The sequence below is a fragment of the Microcaecilia unicolor genome, chromosome 8, assembly GCF_901765095.1.
Source record: "Microcaecilia unicolor chromosome 8, aMicUni1.1, whole genome shotgun sequence".
NCBI lineage: Eukaryota > Metazoa > Chordata > Amphibia > Gymnophiona > Siphonopidae > Microcaecilia > Microcaecilia unicolor.
Window position 1 is genome coordinate 183092957 of NC_044038.1, and position 22283 is coordinate 183115239.

Consider the following 22283-nt stretch of genomic DNA (forward strand, 5'->3'; position numbering starts at 1 on the left):
GAATTGTATAGCTGGGGGATTCTAGGATGCTAACTGTGCTCTCTTCTCCTCTCCTCACCCTCCTGTTCACTGCTTCTTTCTTCTCCCTCAGACCTTTCTCAAATGTAACTTTATTCTGCAAACCAAAGAGGCAACCTACCAGAGAACTTCTGGGTGAAAGGTTCACACTGAGGCTGATATTGAAAGGGTTTTGGCTCGTACAGTGACTTGTTTGACAGTTTACTAGGGCTGAATCTCTACATTTAGGTTCCTGGTTTTGTCAAGATCTTAAATTTAGCAACCTAAATAGTGAGTGGTACGAGGGGCAGATTTCAGGAGGAGCTAAGCAGAATTTCAGGGCTGGGTACCTAAATGTAAGCAAATGCCTAAATTTAGAGTGAATTTTCAGCTGAAAATTTTAAACACCTAACTCAAATTCCTGAATTTAAAAGTTTTGCTTTTTTTTTTTTTGGGGGGGGGGGAGTCAGGTCTGATCACTTTCATTGTCATATCAGACATTAAGAAAGGTGGTCTCATGGTCTCATTATATTGGTACAACAAAGTGATTTATGAAATTTGAAATGTAAGTTACTCTCATTTGTTGAGGATGTTTTATTGGAGTGAAGATAGGGAGAAAATGGAAGCTGATTGTGGAGAATCTCTCATTGTCATATCAGACATTAAGAAAGGTGGTCTCATGGTCTCATTATATTGGTACAACAGAGATTCTCCACAATCAGCTCCTATTTTCTCCCTATCTTCACTCCAATAAAACATCCTCAACAAATGAGAGTAACTTACATTTCAAATTTCATAAATCCACACAGTACCACCTATTAGAAAATGGTCATTTTATGTGGCAGTTCCATAAATCAGTGCCTCATTTTAGTGAGACACTTAATAGCAATTTATAACCACTTAAGGGCCCTCTTAAGCTGTTCTACTGGCACAAACTGCAAGCAAAAACTAAGCTCTCAAAATACTGTAAACTTAAGGGGCTTGAAAATACATAATAGCTCCAGAAAAAAGAGCACCTTTTATAATCATCAACACAATATATTTTTTTATTATTATTATTACTATAAAAAAAAACCATCAAAAGGAGGCTAGAGTCCAAGTGTCAGCTGTATCTTTGACCCTAGCGTTCAGACCTACTAGGTATCATCATCAATCCCACTTATTAAATATAAAAGACATTTTTTCACTATTTTCCACCATATATTTATTCAGATAATAAAGAAACAGTTCATTTCACTTATTGTAATTTCATATATTCCCTTCACAAAATTTCAGCTGAAATGATGATGGGGCTATTTTGATCAGCTATGTCCACTTTCATAACTCTAAAAATGAGCAATCAGATCTTAAATTTAATTATTTCTCCAATCTCCAGTCAAAGAAGTGTCATAAGAGCAGGGGTAACATGCTGGCTAATGTTACAGCCATTAATATCCACTCCGAAATGGATGTTAGTATTTATTTGACTGTGCTCTCGGTATCTGACTTTTCATCAATAGGCACTAAAGTTTAAACATTATCTGAATGTATTTTAAAAGCCACTTGCAAAGACAGCTGAAGCATAGCTAACAGCAGAAGATAGATTTTAAATAATACTGCAGATAGCACTGAGCCCTGAAGGACCACATGATTCTACCCTGGCCAACTAACATCAACTTACAGTATCTCTTAATACTTTAAAGTCATAATCCTGCCAAAAAAGACCAAAGCACTTGACTATCTATACCAATTCCAGCAAATCCGGAGATCAGGCGACCCTCAGGGGGAGGAATGCTGGCTACTACTACTACTACTACTTAACATTTCTAGAGCGCTACTAGGGTTACGCAGTGCTGTACAAATTAATAACTAAGGACGGTCCCTGCTCAGAAGAGCTTACAATCTAAAGGACGAAATGTCAAGCTGGGGTAGTCTAGATTTCCTGAGTAGAGGTGTTGTGATTAGGTGCCGAAAGCGACATTGAACAGGTGGGCTTTGAGCAATGATTTGAAGATGGGTAGGGAGGGGGCCTGGCGTATGGGCTCAGGGAGTTTGTTCCAAGCATGGGGTGAGGCGAGGCAGAAAGGACGGAGCCTAGAGTTGGCGGTGGTGGAGAAGGGTACTGAAAGGAGGGATTTGTCTTGAGAGCGGAGGTCACGGGTAGGGACGTAAGGGGAGATGAGGGTAGAGAGGTAAGGAGGGGGCTGCAGATCGAGTGCATTTGTAGGTTAGTAGGAGAAGCTTGAACTGTATGCGGTATCTGATCAGAAGCCAGTGAAGTGACTTGAGGAGAGGGGTGATATGAGTATATCGGTCAAGATGTCAGCTATCGTTGTCTAGGGTTGGTCCCGGGGTCCACTTCACAGAGGCAGTGGGTTCCCAAAGAATACGCAATCCACACGGATTTGGATATATAAAGTATATTATATTTGCATATATGCATTGGCTCACAGCATTTAGTACAGGTAGCTGGTATATGCCTGTATCTGTGTGTGTTTAAGGAAGAGAGAGAAAGAAGTAGTGCATGCAGAGCCTGGTGTACTCTGCTTGCAGGGAGAGAGGGCAGAGATGCCCCCGGACAGAGAGCAGTGCCCTGGACAGAGAAGGGGGGGGGGGGCAGTAGACTCCAAGCTGAGCTCTGTGCTCTGCTGCACAGAGAAAGAGAGAGAGAGAGAGAGAGTTTCAACCTAATTAATGTTTTTTTAAAATTGTACTTATAAATAGAAAGTCTGATTGTTAAGTACCTGATTCTCATAACATGATGTCTGTTTTGTCATCAGACATCAGACATCATCAGACATCATGTTATGAGGAATGCTGGCTTCGGCCTAACCCCTGGTAAGCCTTTTCCTCAGCTGAGAGGTGCCCAGCTCTACCACCGGCTGCCTTTCAGGTGCTGTGGAGGACTTGCAGCTCATCTGCATATCATTTACAGCCTTCTCCAGGGTGACTCCCAGGTCCACTCCGATCCACTCAAAGCCTCCGCTCTAGGTGCTGCGCGCCGGGCATTTTTCTCTTTACATCTACTTTTCTCTCAGTTACTACTTATGGCTCCAGTACACTTTTTCTTCTTGGCACTGTCCCTTCCTAATTTGTTTCTCCATCTTAAACCACTGTACACTGCAGGAACACATTGTCCACCATCTGTATTCATCATCTCACCATCTCTTTTTTCCTCTTCCTTTTTCTCAGCTCTCAACCTTAAACATTTCCTTCCTTCTATTCATCCATCTCCTTTCTATCTGAGTACATCTCGCCTTCGTCGCCGTCGTCATACCTCTCCTACTCTTCTCCGTACTCTCTCACTCCTTCTCCTGCTCTCCGCTGGGGACATTAATCCCAATCCTGGTCCGTCACATCAACTCTCGTCCTATCCATGCAGACACCTGTCCTCGACCTATCCATGCAAACGATTCCGGGATGTCTCCAATCTCATCTCTATTCCCCTTCTCCCCCCCCCCCCCCCCTCTTCCCTCCCCTTCTCGTGTGCCCTGTGGAATGCCCACTCGGTCTGCAACAAACTTCCCTTCACCCATGATCTCTTCATCTCCCATTCCCTTCAACTGCTCGCCCTAACTGAAACCTGGCTCACCCCCGACGACTCTGCCTCAGTCGTGGCCCTATGCCATGGAGGTTATCTTTTCTCCCACACTCCCCGCCCAGTTGGCCGCGGAGGAGGCATCGAGTTTCTACTTTCGCCCTCCTGTAGTTTTCAACCCCTCATCCTACCGCAGTCTCACTGCTTCTCATCCTTTGAAGTTCACTCCATCCGTCTATTCTACCTGCTACCACTCAGAGTTGCAGTCATTTACCGCCCCCCTGATAAGTCCCCCTCTTCCTTCCTTACTGACTTCGATGCCTGGCTCTCTGTTTTTCTTGAACCCTCATCGCAGTCCCTCATTCTTGGAGACTTTAACATACATGCTGATGACCCATCCGACTCTTACACTTCTCAGTTCCTCACTCTGACATCCTCCTTCAACCTCCAGCTGAGTTCCACCACCCCTTCTCACCAAACTGGCCATTGTCTTGACCTCGTCCTCTCCTCTACCTGCTCACCCTCCAATTTCTGCGTCTTCTCTTCCTCTCTCAAATCATCACCTGATCACCTTCACACTTCATCACCCTCCCCCTCAGTTCTGCCCAACACTAACCACTACTTTCAGGAATCTCCAGGCTGTCGACCCTCCCACCGTATCCTCTAGTATCTCTAATCTCCTCCCATCCATCATGTCCTCCGAGTCTGTCGACAAGGCTGTCTCTACTTACAATGCCACTCTCTCCTCTGCTCTGGACACCCTTGCGCCATCCATCTCCCGTCCCACAAGATGTACTAATCCCCAGCCCTGGCTGACCCCTTGTATCCGATACCTTCGCTCCTGCGCACGATGTGCTGAACGCCTCTGGAGGAAATCTCGCACCCATAGCGACTTCATTCATTACAAATTCATGCTTTCCTCCTTCCAGTCCTCCCTATTCCTTGCCAAACAGGACTATTACACCCAATTGACTAATTCTTTCGTTTCCAACCCTCGTCGTCTCTTCGCCACCCTTAACTCTCTCCTCAAAGTGCCCTCCGCTCCCACCCCACCCCCCCTCCCTCACTCTCTCTTCGATCACTGGCTGACTACTTCCGCGACAAGGTACAGAAGATCAATCTCGAATTCACTACCAAGCCACCTCTTTCTCTTCACCCTTTAACCCACTCCCTCAACCAACCAACCCAGGCCAACTTCTCCTCATTTCCTGATATCACCGAGGAGGAAACTGCCCACCTTCTTTCCTCCTCAAAATGCACCACCTGTTCCTCTGATCCCATCCCCATCTCTCCTACTGTCACCCCCCCCCCCCCCCACATCTGTCATATCCTCAACCTCTCTCACCACTGCAACTGTCCCTGACTCCTTCAAGTATGCTATAGTCACACCACTCCTCAAAAAAACATCACTAGGCCCTACCTGCCCTTCCAACTACCACCCCATCTCCCTCCTACTCTCTATTTCAGTCGATAACACCCTCATCCTCCCCGTCTCATCTGCCCGCAACCTCAGAGTCATCTTCAACTCCTCCCTCTCCTTCTCTGCCCATATCCAGCAGACAGTCAAGACCTGTCGCTTCTTTCTCTATAACATCAGCAAAATTTGCCCTTTCCTCTCTGAGCACACCACCCAAACTCTCATCCACTCTCTCATTACCTCTCGCCTTGACTACTGCAACCTACTCCTCACTGGCCTCCCACTTAACCATCTATCCCCCCCTTCAATCAGTTCAGAACTCTGCTGCGCATCTTATATTCCGCCTAGACCGATATGCTCATATCACCCCTCTCCTCAAGTCACTTCACTGGCTTCCGATCAGGTACCGCATACAGTTCAAGCTTCTCCTACTAACCTACAAATGCACTCAATCTGCAGCTCCTCACTACCTCTCTACCCTCATCTCCCCTTACGCTCCTACCTGTAACCTCCGCTCACAGCACAAATCCCTGCTCTCAGTACCCTTCTCCACCACCGCCAGCTCCAGACTCCGCCCTTTCTGCCTCGTGTTTATTCCAAGCATATCCCTATGCTTGGAATAAACTCCCTGAGCCCATACGCCAAGCCCCCTCCCTACCCATCTTCAAATCCTTGCTCAAAGCCCACCTCTTCAATGTCACTTTCGGCACCTAACCATTGTACCTCTATCCAGGAAATCTAGACTGCCTCAATCTTGATTGACTGCACTTTTTGTCCTTTAGATTGTAAGCTCCTTTGAGCAGGGACTGTCCTTCTTTGTTAATTGTACGGCGCTGTGCAACCCTGGCAGCACTTTAGAAATGTTAAATAGTAGTAGTAGATCATCAGCTCATGGTCAACAGGTTCAAAAGCCACTGTCACATCCAACATAATTAGTAGGGTTTCAATTCGAGTGAATCCTTAACATATCTACAAGAGAAAGAAGAACCATTTCTCTACTAGCATGTCTCATAAAACCAAATTGATGAACATTAAGGATATTATGCAGTTTTAGTGTGTGATGTATTTTTAGTAAGATTGTCATTTACTGAGATCACATTTGTTCTGTTTCTTGTTACAGGGTGGCTCAAAGGAAAACAAATCTTCAGGAAAGGTAATTAGCCTTCTACCTGATAGGATCAAGGTTTTAAATGCCTCAGCAATGAAGCTGCAAGAAGAAAACATGAACTTAAAGAGACAGTGAAGTGAACAGGCTTTACACATGTGTAAATAAACATAGTGCGTTTTGCTTTCTTCGTTCTGTGGCTGTACTAGTGATTGCTCCATGCCTGGTCACTAACTCCATTCTACCAAAATGAGAAAGTTGTAACCTGGTATCACCAGCCACTATGTAAGAAAAAGAATTAATATGATTGGTTGTAGGTCTTCTCACTCACAATCACTCAGTCTCTCCCAAGTTTAAAGACAATTATTTTTGGCTCGTCCACTCTGAAATGGATGTTACTATTTATTTATTTGTCTGAGCTGTTAGTATCTGACTTTTCATCAATAGGCACTAAAGTTTAAACATTATCTGAATGTATTTTAAAAGTCACTTGCAAAGACAGCTGAAGCATAGCTAATAGCAGAAGATAGATTTTAAATAATACTGCAGATAGCACTAAGTCCTGAAGGACCAGATGATTCAACCCTGGCCAACTAGGACCAACTTATAGCAACTAGGACCAACAAAGTCATAAACCTGCCAAAAGAGACCAAAGCACTTCACCGCCTATACCAATTCCAGCAAATCTGGAGATTATCAGCTCGTGGCCAAGATGTTAAGAAGCCACTGTCACATCCAACATAATTAGTAAAATGTTTGAATTCCTTAGTCCAAGTGAATCTTTAACGTATCTAGAAGTGAAAGAAGAACCATTACTGTATTAGCATTTCTCGTGAAACCAATTTTAGCATGTGATACATTTTTAGTAAGATTTTCATCTACAGAGATCACATTTGTTCTGTTACTTGTTGCAGGGTGGCTCAAATGAAGATTCAAATGAAGACAAATCTTCAAAAAAGGTAATTAACCTTCTACCTGGTAGGATCAAGGTTTCAAGGGGTTCATCAATGAAGTTGGAAGAAGACAACATAAACTTAAAGAAACTGTGAAGTGAACTGGCTTTACACGTGTAAATATACATAAAGTGTGTTTTGCTTTCTTCGTTCTGTGGCTGTATTAGTGATTGCTCCATGGCTGGCCACTTACACCATGCTACCAAAAGGGGAAAGTTGTAACATGGTATCACCAGCCACTATGTAAGAAAAAGATTTAATATGATTGGTTGTAGGTCTTCTCACTCACAATCACTCAGTCTCTCCCAAGTTTAAAGACAATTATTTTTGGCTCGTCCACTCTGAAATGGATGTTACTATTTATTTATTTGTCTGAGCTGTTAGTATCTGACTTTTCATCAATAGGCACTAAAGTTTAAACATTATCTGAATGTATTTTAAAAGCCACTTGCAAAGACAGCTGAAGCATAGCTAATAGCAGAAGATAGATTTTAAATAATACTGCAGATAGCACTGAGCCCTGAAGGACCACATGATTCAACCCTGGCCAACTAGGACCAACTTACCGTACCTCTTAATACTTTAAAGTCATAATCCTGCCAAAAAAACCAAAGCACTTGACCATCTATACCAATTCCAGCAAATCCGGAGATCAGGCGACCCTCAGAGGGAGGAATGCTGGCTTCGGCCTAACCCCTGGTAAGCCTTTTCCTCAGCTGAGAGGTGCCCAGCTCTACCACCGGCTGCCTTTCAGGTGCTGTGGAGGACTTGCAGCTCATCTGCATATCATTTACAGCCTTCTCCAGGGTGACTCCCATGTCCACTCCGATCCACTCAAAGCCTCCGCTCTAGGTGCTGCGCGCCGGGCATTTTTCTCTTTACATCTACTTTTCTCTCAGTTACTACTTATGGCTCCAGTACACTTTTTCTTCTTGGCACTGTCCCTTCCTAATTTGTTTCTCCATCTTAAACCACTGTACACTGCAGGAACACATTGTCCACCATCTGTATTCATCATCTCACCATCTCTTTTTTCCTCTTCCTTTTTCTCAGCTCTCAACCTTAAACATTTCCTTCCTTCTATTCATCCATCTCCTTTCTATCTGAGTACATCTCGCCTTCGTCGCCGTCGTCGTACCTCTCCTACTCTTCTCCGTACTCTCTCACTCCTTCTCCTGCTCTCCGCTGGGGACATTAATCCCAATCCTGGTCCTTCACATCAACTCTCGTCCTATCCATGCAGACACCTGTCCTCGACCTATCCATGCAAACGATTCTGGGATGTCTCCAATCTCATCTCTATTCCCCTTCTCCCCCCCTCTTCCCTCCCCTTCTCGTGTGCCCTGTGGAATGCCCGCTCGGTCTGCAACAAACTTCCCTTCACCCATGATCTCTTCATCTCCCATTCCCTTCAACTGCTCGCCCTAACTGAAACCTGGCTCACCCCCGACGACTCTGCCTCAGTCGTGGCCCTATGCCATGGAGGTTATCTTTTCTCCCACACTCCCCGCCCAGTTGGCCGCGGAGGAGGCATCGAGTTTCTACTTTCGCCCTCCTGTAGTTTTCAACCCCTCATCCTACCGCAGTCTCACTGCTTCTCATCCTTTGAAGTTCACTCCATCCATCTATTCTACCTGCTACCACTCAGAGTTGCAGTCATTTACCGCCCCCCTGATAAGTCCCCCTCTTCCTTCCTTACTGACTTCGATGCCTGGCTCTCTGTTTTTCTTGAACCCTCATCGCCGTCCCTCATTCTTGGAGACTTTAACATACATGCTGACGACCCATCCGACTCTTACACTTCTCAGTTCCTCACTCTGACATCCTCCTTCAACCTCCAGCTGAGTTCCACCACCCCTTCTCACCAAACTGGCCATTGTCTTGACCTCATCCTCTCCTCTACCTGCTCACTCTCCAATTTCTGCGTCTTCTCTTCCTCTCTCAGATCATCACCTGATCACCTTCAAACTTCATCACCCTCCCCCTCAGTCCTGCCCAACACTAACCACTACTTTCAGGAATCTCCAGGCTGTCGACCCTCCCACCGTATCCTCTAGTATCTCTAATCTCCTCCCATCCATCATGTCCTCCGAGTCTGTCGACAAGGCTGTCTCTACTTACAATGCCACTCTCTCCTCTGCTCTGGACACCCTTGCACCATCCATCTCCCGTCCCACAAGATGTACTAATCCCCAGCCCTGGCTGACCCCTTGTATCCGATACCTTCGCTCCTGCGCACGATGTGCTGAATGCCTCTGGAGGAAATCTCGCACCCATAGCGACTTCATTCATTACAAATTCATGCTTTCCTCCTTCCAGTCCTCCCTATTCCTTGCCAAACAGGACTATTACACCCAATTGACTAATTCTTTCGGTTCCAACCCTCGTCGTCTCTTCGCCACCCTTAACTCTCTCCTCAAAGTGCCCTCCGCTCCCACCTCCCCTCCCTCACTCTCTCTTCGATCACTGGCTGACTACTTCCGCGACAAGGTACAGAAGATCAATCTCGAATTCACTACCAAGCCACCTCTTTCTCTTCACCCTTTAACCCACTCCCTCAACCAACCAACCCAGGCCAACTTCTCCTCATTTCCTGATATCACCGAGGAGGAAACTGACCACCTTCTTTCCTCCTCGAAATGCACCACCTGTTCCTCTGATCCCATCCCCATCTCTCCTACTGTCACCCACCCATCTGTCATATCCTCAACCTCTCTCACCACTGCAACTGTCCCTGACTCCTTCAAGTATGCTGTAGTCACACCACTCCTCAAAAAAACATCACTAGGCCCTACCTGCCTTTCCAACTACCGCCCCATCTCCCTCCTACTCTCTATTTCAGTCGATAACACCCTCATCCTCCCCGTCTCATCTGCCTGCAACCTCAGAGTCATCTTCAACTCCTCCCTCTCCTTCTCTGCCCATATCCAGCAGACAGCCAAGACCTGTCGCTTCTTTCTCTATAACATCAGCAAAATTTGCCCTTTCCTCTCTGAGCACACCACCCGAACTCTCATTCACTCTCTCATTACCTCTCGCCTTGACTACTGCAACCTACTCCTCACTGGCCTCCCACTTAACCATCTATCCCCCCTTCAATCCGTTCAGAACTCTGCTGCGCATCTTATATTCCGCCTAGACCGATATGCTCATATCACCCCTCTCCTCAAGTCACTTCACTGGCTTCCGATCAGGTACCGCATACAGTTCAAGCTTCTCCTACTAACCTATAAATGCACTCAATCTGCAGCTCCTCACTACCTCTCTACCCTCATCTCCCCTTACGCTCCTACCTGTAACCTCCGCTCACAGTACAAATCCCTGCTCTCAGTACCCTTCTCCACCACCGCCAACTCCAGACTCCGCCCTTTCTGCCTCGTGTTTATTCCAAGCATATCCCTATGCTTGGAATAAACTCCCTGAGCCCATACGCCAAGCCCCCTCCCTACCCATCTTCAAATCCCTGCTCAAAGCCCACCTCTTCAATGTCGCTTTCGGCACCTAACCATTGTACCTCTATCCAGGAAATCTAGACTGCCTCAATCTTGATTGACTGCACTTTTTGTCCTTTAGATTGTAAGCTCCTTTGAGCAGGGACTGTCCTTCTTTGTTAATTGTACGGCGCTGTGCAACCCTGGCAGCGCTTTAGAAATGTTAAATAGTAGTAGTAGTAGTAGTAGTAGATCATCAGCTCATGGTCAACAGGTTCAAAAGCCACTGTCACATCCAACATAATTAGTAGGGTTTCAATTCGAGTGAATCCTTAACATATCTACAAGAGAAAGAAGAACCATTTCTCTACTAGCATGTCTCATAAAACCAAATTGATGAACATTAAGGATATTATGCAGTTTTAGTGTGTGATGTATTTTTAGTAAGATTGTCATTTACTGAGATCACATTTGTTCTGTTTCTTGTTACAGGGTGGCTCAAAGGAAAACAAATCTTCAGGAAAGGTAATTAGCCTTCTACCTGATAGGATCAAGGTTTTAAATGCCTCAGCAATGAAGCTGCAAGAAGAAAACATGAACTTAAAGAGACAGTGAAGTGAACAGGCTTTACCCATGTGTAAATAAACAAAGTGTGTTTTGCTTTCTTTGTTCTGTGGCTGTACTAGTGATTGCTCCATGCCTGGTCACTAGCTCCATTCTACCAAAATGAGAAAGTTGTAACATGGTATCACCAGCCACTATACAAGAAAAAGAATTAATATGATTGGTTGTAGGTCTTCTCAACCACAATCACTCTGTCTCTCCCAAGTTTAAAGACAATTACTTTTGGCTCATCCACTCTGAAATGGATGTTACTATTTATTTGTCTGAGCTGTTAGTATCTGACTTTTCATCAATAGGCACTAAAGTTTAAACATTATCTGAATGCATTTTAAAAGCCACTTGCAAAGACAGCTGAAGCATAGCTAATAGCAGAAGATAAATTTTTAATAATACTGCAGATAGCACTAAGCCCTGAAGGACCACATGATTCAACCCTGGCCAACTAGGACCAACTTATAGCACCTCTTACAACAAAGTCATAAACCTGCCAAAAGAGACCAAAGCACTTCACCGCCTATACCAATTCCAGCAAATCCGGAGATTATCAGCTCGTGGCCAAGATGTTAAGAAGCCACTGTCACATCCAACATAATTAGTAAAATGTTTGAATTCCTTAGTTCAAGTGAATCTTTAACGTATCTAGAAGTGAAAGAAGAACCATTACTGTATTAGCATTTCTCGTGAAACCAATTTTAGCATGTGATACATTTTTAGTAAGATTTTCATCTACAGAGATCACATTTGTTCTGTTACTTGTTGCAGGGTGGCTCAAATGAAGATTCAAATGAAGACAAATCTTTAAAAAAGGTAATTAACTTTCTACCTGGTAGGATCAAGGTTTCAAGGGGTTCATCAATGAAGTTGGAAGAAGACAACATAAACTTAAAGAAACTGTGAAGTGAACAGGCTTTACACGTGTAAATATACATAAAGTGTGTTTTGCTTTCTTCGTTCTGTGGCTGTATTAGTGATTGCTCCATGGCTGGCCACTTACACCATGCTACCAAAAGGGGAAAGTTGTAACATGGTATCACCAGCCACTATGTAAGAAAAAGAATTAATATGATTGGTTGTAGGTCTTCTCACTCACAATCACTCAGTCTCTCCCAAGTTTAAAGACAATTATTTTTGGCTCGTCCACTCTGAAATGGATGTTACTATTTATTTATTTGTCTGAGCTGTTAGTATCTGACTTTTCATCAATAGGCACTAAAGTTTAAACAGTTATCTGAATGTATTTTAAAAGCCACTTGCAAAGACAGCTGAAGCATAGCTAATAGCAGAAGATAGATTTTAAATAATACTGCAGATAGCACTAAGTCCTGAAGGACCACATGATTCAACCCTGGCCAACTAGGACCAACTTATAGCAACTAGGACCAACAAAGTCATAAACCTGCCAAAAGAGACCAAAGCACTTCACCGCCTATACCAATTCCAGCAAATCCGGAGATTATCAGCTCAGTGGCCAAGATGTTAAGAAGCCACTGTCACATCCAACATAATTAGTAAAATGTTTGAATTCCTTAGTCCAAGTGAATCTTTAACGTATCTAGAAGTGAAAGAAGAACCATTACTGTATTAGCATTTCTCGTGAAACCAATTTTAGCATGTGATACATTTTTAGTAAGATTTTCATCTACAGAGATCACATTTGTTCTGTTACTTGTTGCAGGGTGGCTCAAATGAAGATTCAAATGAAGACAAATCTTCAAAAAAGGTAATTAACCTTCTACCTGGTAGGATCAAGGTTTCAAGGGGTTCATCAATGAAGTTGGAAGAAGACAACATAAACTTAAAGAAACTGTGAAGTGAACAGGCTTTACACGTGTAAATATACATAAAGTGTGTTTTGCTTTCTTCGTTCTGTGGCTGTATTAGTGATTGCTCCATGGCTGGCCACTTACACCATGCTACCAAAAGGGGAAAGTTGTAACATGGTATCACCAGCCACTATGTAAGAAAAAGATTAATATGATTGGTTGTAGGTCTTCTCACTCACAATCACTCAGTCTCTCCCAAGTTTAAAGACAATTATTTTTGGCTCGTCCACTCTGAAATGGATGTTACTATTTATTTATTTGTCTGAGCTGTTAGTATCTGACTTTTCATCAATAGGCACTAAAGTTTAAACATTATCTGAATGTATTTTAAAAGCCACTTGCAAAGACAGCTGAAGCATAGCTAATAGCAGAAGATAGATTTTAAATAATACTGCAGATAGCACTAAGTCCTGAAGGACCAGCATGATTCAACCCTGGCCAACTAGGACCAACTTATAGCAACTAGGACCAACAAAGTCATAAACCTGCCAAAAGAGACCAAAGCACTTCACCGCCTATACCAATTCCAGCAAATCCGGAGATTATCAGCTCGTGGCCAAGATGTTAAGAAGCCACTGTCACATCCAACATAATTAGTAAAATGTTTGAATTCCTTAGTCCAAGTGAATCTTTAACGTATCTAGAAGTGAAAGAAGAACCATTACTGTATTAGCATTTCTCGTGAAACCAATTTTAGCATGTGATACATTTTTAGTAAGATTTTCATCTACAGAGATCACATTTGTTCTGTTACTTTTTGCAGGGTGGCTCAAATGAAGATTCAAATGAAGACAAATCTTAAAAAAGGTAATTAACCTTCTACCTGGTAGGATCAAGGTTTCAAGGGGTTCATCAATGAAGTTGGAAGAAGACAACATAAACTTAAAGAAACTGTGAAGTGAACAGGCTTTACACGTGTAAATATACATAAAGTGTGTTTTGCTTTCTTCGTTCTGTGGCTGTATTAGTGATTGCTCCATGGCTGGCCACTTACACCATGCTACCAAAAGGGGAAAGTTGTAACATGGTATCACCAGCCACTATGTAAGAAAAAGAATTAATATGATTGGTTGTAGGTCTTCTCACTCACAATCACTCAGTCTCTCCCAAGTTTAAAGACAATTATTTTTGGCTCGTCCACTCTGAAATGGATGTTACTATTTATTTATTTGTCTGAGCTGTTAGTATCTGACTTTTCATCAATAGGCACTAAAGTTTAAACATTATCTGAATGTATTTTAAAAGCCACTTGCAAAGACAGCTGAAGCATAGCTAATAGCAGAAGATAGATTTTTAATAATACTGCAGATAACACTGAGCCCTGAAGGACCACATGATTCAACCCTGGCCAACTAGCACCAACTTATAGCACCTCTTACAACAAAGTCATAAACCTGCCAAAAAAGACCAAAGCACTTCACCGCCTATACCAATTCCAGCAAATCCGGAGATTATCAGCTCGTGGCCAAGATGTTAAGAAGCCACTGTCACATCCAACATAATTAGTAAAATGTTTGAATTCCTTAGTCTAAGTGAATCTTTAACGTATCTAGAAGTGAAAGAAGAACCATTACTGTATTAGCATTTCTTGTGAAACCAATTTTAGCATGTGATACATTTTTAGTAAGATTTTCATCTACAGAGATCACATTTGTTCTGTTACTTGTTGCAGGGTGGCTCAAATGAAGATTCAAATGAAGACAAATCTTCAAAAAAGGTAATTAACCTTCTACCTGGTAGGATCAAGGTTTCAAGGGGTTCATCAATGAAGTTGGAAGAAGACAACATAAACTTAAAGAAACTGTGAAGTGAACAGGCTTTACACGTGTAAATATACATAAAGTGTGTTTTGCTTTCTTCGTTCTGTGGCTGTATTAGTGATTGTTCCATGGCTGGCCACTTACACCATGCTACCAAAAGGGGAAAGTTGTAACATGGTATCACCAGCCACTATGTAAGAAAAAGATTTAATATGATTGGTTGTAGGTCTTCTCACTCACAATCACTCAGTCTCTCCCAAGTTTAAAGACAATTATTTTTGGCTCGTCCACTCTGAAATGGATGTTACTATTTATTTATTTGTCTGAGCTGTTAGTATCTGACTTTTCATCAATAGGCACTAAAGTTTAAACATTATCTGAATGTATTTTAAAAGCCACTTGCAAAGACAGCTGAAGCATAGCTAATAGCAGAAGATAGATTTTTAATAATACTGCAGATAGCACTGAGCCCTGAAGGACCACATGATTCAACCCTGGCCAACTAGCACCAACTTATAGCACCTCTTACAACAAAGTCATAAACCTGCCAAAAAAGACCAAAGCACTTCACCGCCTATACCAATTCCAGCAAATCCGGAGATTATCAGCTCGTGGCCAAGATGTTAAGAAGCCACTGTCACATCCAACATAATTATTAAAATGTTTGAATTCCTTAGTCCAAGTGAATCTTTAACGTATCTAGAAGTGAAAGAAGAACTATTACTGTATTAGCATTTCTCGTGAAACCAATTTTAGCATGTGATACATTTTTAGTAAGATTTTCATCTACAGAGATCACATTTGTTCTGTTACTTGTTGCAGGGTGGCTCAAATGAAGATTCAAATGAAGACAAATCTTCAAAAAAGGTAATTAACCTTCTACCTGGTAGGATCAAGGTTTCAAGGGGTTCATCAATGAAGTTGGAAGAAGACAACATAAACTTAAAGAAACTGTGAAGTGAACTGGCTTTACACGTGTAAATATACATAAAGTGTGTTTTGCTTTCTTCGTTCTGTGGCTGTATTAGTGATTGCTCCATGGCTGGCCACTTACACCATGCTACCAAAAGGGGAAAGTTGTAACATGGTATCACCAGCCACTATGTAAGAAAAAGATTTAATATGATTGGTTGTAGGTCTTCTCACTCACAATCACTCAGTCTCTCCCAAGTTTAAAGACAATTATTTTGGCTCGTCCACTCTGAAATGGATGTTACTATTTATTTATTTGTCTGAGCTGTTAGTATCTGACTTTTCATCAATAGGCACTAAAGTTTAAACATTATCTGAATGTATTTTAAAAGCCACTTGCAAAGACAGCTGAAGCATAGCTAATAGCAGAAGATAGATTTTAAATAATACTGCAGATAGCACTGAGCCCTGAAGGACCACATGATTCAACCCTGGCCAACTAGGACCAACTTACCGTACCTCTTAATACTTTAAAGTCATAATCCTGCCAAAAAAAACCAAAGCACTTGACCATCTATACCAATTCCAGCAAATCCGGAGATCAGGCGACCCTCAGAGGGAGGAATGCTGGCTTCGGCCTAACCCCTGGTAAGCCTTTTCCTCAGCTGAGAGGTGCCCAGCTCTACCACCGGCTGCCTTTCAGGTGCTGTGGAGGACTTGCAGCTCATCTGCATATCATTTACAGCCTTCTCCAGGGTGACTCCCATGTCCACTCCGATCCACTCAAAGCCTCCGCTCTAGGTGCTGCGCGCCGGGCATTTTTCTCTTTACATCTACTTTTCTCTCAGTTACTACTTATGGCTCCAGTACACTTTTTCTTCTTGGCACTGTCCCTTCCTAATTTGTTTCTCCATCTTAAACCACTGTACACTGCAGGAACACATTGTCCACCATCTGTATTCATCATCTCACCATCTCTTTTTTCCTCTTCCTTTTTCTCAGCTCTCAACCTTAAACATTTCCTTCCTTCTATTCATCCATCTCCTTTCTATCTGAGTACATCTCGCCTTCGTCGCCGTCGTCGTACCTCTCCTACTCTTCTCCGTACTCTCTCACTCCTTCTCCTGCTCTCCGCTGGGGACATTAATCCCAATCCTGGTCCTTCACATCAACTCTCGTCCTATCCATGCAGACACCTGTCCTCGACCTATCCATGCAAACGATTCTGGGATGTCTCCAATCTCATCTCTATTCCCCTTCTCCCCCCCTCTTCCCTCCCCTTCTCGTGTGCCCTGTGGAATGCCCGCTCGGTCTGCAACAAACTTCCCTTCACCCATGATCTCTTCATCTCCCATTCCCTTCAACTGCTCGCCCTAACTGAAACCTGGCTCACCCCCGACGACTCTGCCTCAGTCGTGGCCCTATGCCATGGAGGTTATCTTTTCTCCCACACTCCCCGCCCAGTTGGCCGCGGAGGAGGCATCGAGTTTCTACTTTCGCCCTCCTGTAGTTTTCAACCCCTCATCCTACCGCAGTCTCACTGCTTCTCATCCTTTGAAGTTCACTCCATCCATCTATTCTACCTGCTACCACTCAGAGTTGCAGTCATTTACCGCCCCCCTGATAAGTCCCCCTCTTCCTTCCTTACTGACTTCGATGCCTGGCTCTCTGTTTTTCTTGAACCCTCATCGCCGTCCCTCATTCTTGGAGACTTTAACATACATGCTGACGACCCATCCGACTCTTACACTTCTCAGTTCCTCACTCTGACATCCTCCTTCAACCTCCAGCTGAGTTCCACCACCCCTTCTCACCAAACTGGCCATTGTCTTGACCTCGTCCTCTCCTCTACCTGCTCACTCTCCAATTTCTGCGTCTTCTCTTCCTCTCTCAGATCATCACCTGATCACCTTCAAACTTCATCACCCTCCCCCTCAGTCCTGCCCAACACTAACCACTACTTTCAGGAATCTCCAGGCTGTCGACCCTCCCACCGTATCCTCTAGTATCTCTAATCTCCTCCCATCCATCATGTCCTCCGAGTCTGTCGACAAGGCTGTCTCTACTTACAATGCCACTCTCTCCTCTGCTCTGGACACCCTTGCACCATCCATCTCCCGTCCCACAAGATGTACTAATCCCCAGCCCTGGCTGACCCCTTGTATCCGATACCTTCGCTCCTGCGCACGATGTGCTGAATGCCTCTGGAGGAAATCTCGCACCCATAGCGACTTCATTCATTACAAATTCATGCTTTCCTCCTTCCAGTCCTCCCTATTCCTTGCCAAACAGGACTATTACACCCAATTGACTAATTCTTTCGGTTCCAACCCTCGTCGTCTCTTCGCCACCCTTAACTCTCTCCTCAAAGTGCCCTCCGCTCCCACCTCCCCTCCCTCACTCTCTCTTCGATCACTGGCTGACTACTTCCGCGACAAGGTACAGAAGATCAATCTCGAATTCACTACCAAGCCACCTCTTTCTCTTCACCCTTTAACCCACTCCCTCAACCAACCAACCCAGGCCAACTTCTCCTCATTTCCTGATATCACCGAGGAGGAAACTGACCACCTTCTTTCCTCCTCGAAATGCACCACCTGTTCCTCTGATCCCATCCCCATCTCTCCTACTGTCACCCACCCATCTGTCATATCCTCAACCTCTCTCACCACTGCAACTGTCCCTGACTCCTTCAAGTATGCTGTAGTCACACCACTCCTCAAAAAAACATCACTAGGCCCTACCTGCCTTTCCAACTACCGCCCCATCTCCCTCCTACTCTCTATTTCAGTCGATAACACCCTCATCCTCCCCGTCTCATCTGCCTGCAACCTCAGAGTCATCTTCAACTCCTCCCTCTCCTTCTCTGCCCATATCCAGCAGACAGCCAAGACCTGTCGCTTCTTTCTCTATAACATCAGCAAAATTTGCCCTTTCCTCTCTGAGCACACCACCCGAACTCTCATTCACTCTCTCATTACCTCTCGCCTTGACTACTGCAACCTACTCCTCACTGGCCTCCCACTTAACCATCTATCCCCCCTTCAATCCGTTCAGAACTCTGCTGCGCATCTTATATTCCGCCTAGACCGATATGCTCATATCACCCCTCTCCTCAAGTCACTTCACTGGCTTCCGATCAGGTACCGCATACAGTTCAAGCTTCTCCTACTAACCTATAAATGCACTCAATCTGCAGCTCCTCACTACCTCTCTACCCTCATCTCCCCTTACGCTCCTACCTGTAACCTCCGCTCACAGTACAAATCCCTGCTCTCAGTACCCTTCTCCACCACCGCCAACTCCAGACTCCGCCCTTTCTGCCTCGTGTTTATTCCAAGCATATCCCTATGCTTGGAATAAACTCCCTGAGCCCATACGCCAAGCCCCCTCCCTACCCATCTTCAAATCCCTGCTCAAAGCCCACCTCTTCAATGTCGCTTTCGGCACCTAACCATTGTACCTCTATCCAGGAAATCTAGACTGCCTCAATCTTGATTGACTGCACTTTTTGTCCTTTAGATTGTAAGCTCCTTTGAGCAGGGACTGTCCTTCTTTGTTAATTGTACGGCGCTGTGCAACCCTGGCAGCGCTTTAGAAATGTTAAATAGTAGTAGTAGTAGTAGTAGTAGATCATCAGCTCATGGTCAACAGGTTCAAAAGCCACTGTCACATCCAACATAATTAGTAGGGTTTCAATTCGAGTGAATCCTTAACATATCTACAAGAGAAAGAAGAACCATTTCTCTACTAGCATGTCTCATAAAACCAAATTGATGAACATTAAGGATATTATGCAGTTTTAGTGTGTGATGTATTTTTAGTAAGATTGTCATTTACTGAGATCACATTTGTTCTGTTTCTTGTTACAGGGTGGCTCAAAGGAAAACAAATCTTCAGGAAAGGTAATTAGCCTTCTACCTGATAGGATCAAGGTTTTAAATGCCTCAGCAATGAAGCTGCAAGAAGAAAACATGAACTTAAAGAGACAGTGAAGTGAACAGGCTTTACTCATGTGTAAATAAACAAAGTGTGTTTTGCTTTCTTTGTTCTGTGGCTGTACTAGTGATTGCTCCATGCCTGGTCACTAGCTCCATTCTACCAAAATGAGAAAGTTGTAACATGGTATCACCAGCCACTATACAAGAAAAAGAATTAATATGATTGGTTGTAGGTCTTCTCAACCACAATCACTCTGTCTCTCCCAAGTTTAAAGACAATTACTTTTGGCTCATCCACTCTGAAATGGATGTTACTATTTATTTGTCTGAGCTGTTAGTATCTGACTTTTCATCAATAGGCACTAAAGTTTAAACATTATCTGAATGCATTTTAAAAGCCACTTGCAAAGACAGCTGAAGCATAGCTAATAGCAGAAGATAAATTTTTAATAATACTGCAGATAGCACTAAGCCCTGAAGGACCACATGATTCAACCCTGGCCAACTAGGACCAACTTATAGCACCTCTTACAACAAAGTCATAAACCTGCCAAAAGAGACCAAAGCACTTCACCGCCTATACCAATTCCAGCAAATCCGGAGATTATCAGCTCGTGGCCAAGATGTTAAGAAGCCACTGTCACATCCAACATAATTAGTAAAATGTTTGAATTCCTTAGTTCAAGTGAATCTTTAACGTATCTAGAAGTGAAAGAAGAACCATTACTGTATTAGCATTTCTCGTGAAACCAATTTTAGCATGTGATACATTTTTAGTAAGATTTTCATCTACAGAGATCACATTTGTTCTGTTACTTGTTGCAGGGTGGCTCAAATGAAGATTCAAATGAAGACAAATCTTTAAAAAAGGTAATTAACTTTCTACCTGGTAGGATCAAGGTTTCAAGGGGTTCATCAATGAAGTTGGAAGAAGACAACATAAACTTAAAGAAACTGTGAAGTGAACAGGCTTTACACGTGTAAATATACATAAAGTGTGTTTTGCTTTCTTCGTTCTGTGGCTGTATTAGTGATTGCTCCATGGCTGGCCACTTACACCATGCTACCAAAAGGGGAAAGTTGTAACATGGTATCACCAGCCACTATGTAAGAAAAAGAATTAATATGATTGGTTGTAGGTCTTCTCACTCACAATCACTCAGTCTCTCCCAAGTTTAAAGACAATTATTTTTGGCTCGTCCACTCTGAAATGGATGTTACTATTTATTTATTTGTCTGAGCTGTTAGTATCTGACTTTTCATCAATAGGCACTAAAGTTTAAACGTTATCTGAATGTATTTTAAAAGCCACTTGCAAAGACAGCTGAAGCATAGCTAATAGCAGAAGATAGATTTTTAATAATACTGCAGATAGCACTGAGCCCTGAAGGACCACATGATTCAACCCTGGCCAACTAGGACCAACTTATAGCAACTAGGACCAACAAAGTCATAAACCTGCCAAAAGAGACCAAAGCACTTCACCGCCTATACCAATTCCAGCAAATCCGGAGATTATCAGCTCATGGCCAAGACATTAAGAACCCACTGTCACATCCAACATAATTAGTAAAATGTTTGAATTCCTTAGTCCAAGTGAATCTTTAATGTATCTAGAAGTGAAAGAAGAACCATTACTGTATTAGCATTTCTCGTGAAACCAATTTTAGCATGTGATACATTTTTAGTAAGATTTTCATCTACAGAGATCACATTTGTTCTGTTACTTGTTGCAGGGTGGCTCAAATGAAGATTCAAATGAAGACAAATCTTCAAAAAAGGTAATTAACCTTCTACCTGGTAGGATCAAGGTTTCAAGGGGTTCATCAATGAAGTTGGAAGAAGACAACATAAACTTAAAGAAACTGTGAAGTGAACAGGCTTTACACGTGTAAATATACATAAAGCGTGTTTTGCTTTCTTCGTTCTGTTTCTGTATTAGTGATTGCTCCATGGCTGGCCACTTACACCATGCTACCAAAAGGGGAAAGTTGTAACATGGTATCACCAGCCACTATGTAAGAAAAAGAATTAATATGATTGGTTGTAGGTCTTCTCACTCACAATCACTCAGTCTCTCCCAAGTTTAAAGACAATTATTTTTGGCTCGTCCACTCTGAAATGGATGTTACTATTTATTTATTTGTCTGAGCTGTTAGTATCTGACTTTTCATCAATAGGCACTAAAGTTTAAACATTATCTGAATGTATTTTAAAAGCCACTTGCAAAGACAGCTGAAGCATAGCTAATAGCAGAAGATAGATTTTAAATAATACTGCAGATAGCACTAAGTCCTGAAGGACCACATGATTCAACCCTGGCCAACTAGGACCAACTTATAGCAACTAGGACCAACAAAGTCATAAACCTGCCAAAAGAGACCAAAGCACTTCACCGCCTATACCAATTCCAGCAAATCCGGAGATTATCAGCTCGTGGCCAAGATGTTAAGAAGCCACTGTCACATCCAACATAATTAGTAAAATGTTTGAATTCCTTAGTCCAAGTGAATCTTTAACGTATCTAGAAGTGAAAGAAGAACCATTACTGTATTAGCATTTCTCGTGAAACCAATTTTAGCATGTGATACATTTTTAGTAAGATTTTCATCTACAGAGATCACATTTGTTCTGTTACTTGTTGCAGGGTGGCTCAAATGAAGATTCAAATGAAGACAAATCTTCAAAAAAGGTAATTAACCTTCTACCTGGTAGGATCAAGGTTTCAAGGGGTTCATCAATGAAGTTGGAAGAAGACAACATAAACTTAAAGAAACTGTGAAGTGAACAGGCTTTACACGTG

General features: G+C 43.1%; 1 protein-coding gene across 1 annotated transcript in view; it reads left to right on the top strand.

Annotated features, from left to right (window-relative positions):
* The window catches only part of LOC115476861 (uncharacterized PE-PGRS family protein PE_PGRS54-like), a 75755-nt gene that overhangs the window by 49850 nt on the left and 3622 nt on the right, over nucleotides 1-22283 (top strand). Inside the window, exons 12-22 of the mRNA XM_030213435.1 lie at nucleotides 6052-6084; nucleotides 6951-6995; nucleotides 10913-10945; nucleotides 11807-11851; nucleotides 12720-12764; nucleotides 14540-14584; nucleotides 15450-15494; nucleotides 19412-19444; nucleotides 20306-20350; nucleotides 21217-21261; nucleotides 22128-22172. Of these exons, the coding sequence (XP_030069295.1) occupies nucleotides 6052-6084; nucleotides 6951-6995; nucleotides 10913-10945; nucleotides 11807-11851; nucleotides 12720-12764; nucleotides 14540-14584; nucleotides 15450-15494; nucleotides 19412-19444; nucleotides 20306-20350; nucleotides 21217-21261; nucleotides 22128-22172 (459 nt within the window). The remainder of the gene's footprint in view (nucleotides 1-6051; nucleotides 6085-6950; nucleotides 6996-10912; nucleotides 10946-11806; nucleotides 11852-12719; nucleotides 12765-14539; nucleotides 14585-15449; nucleotides 15495-19411; nucleotides 19445-20305; nucleotides 20351-21216; nucleotides 21262-22127; nucleotides 22173-22283) is intronic.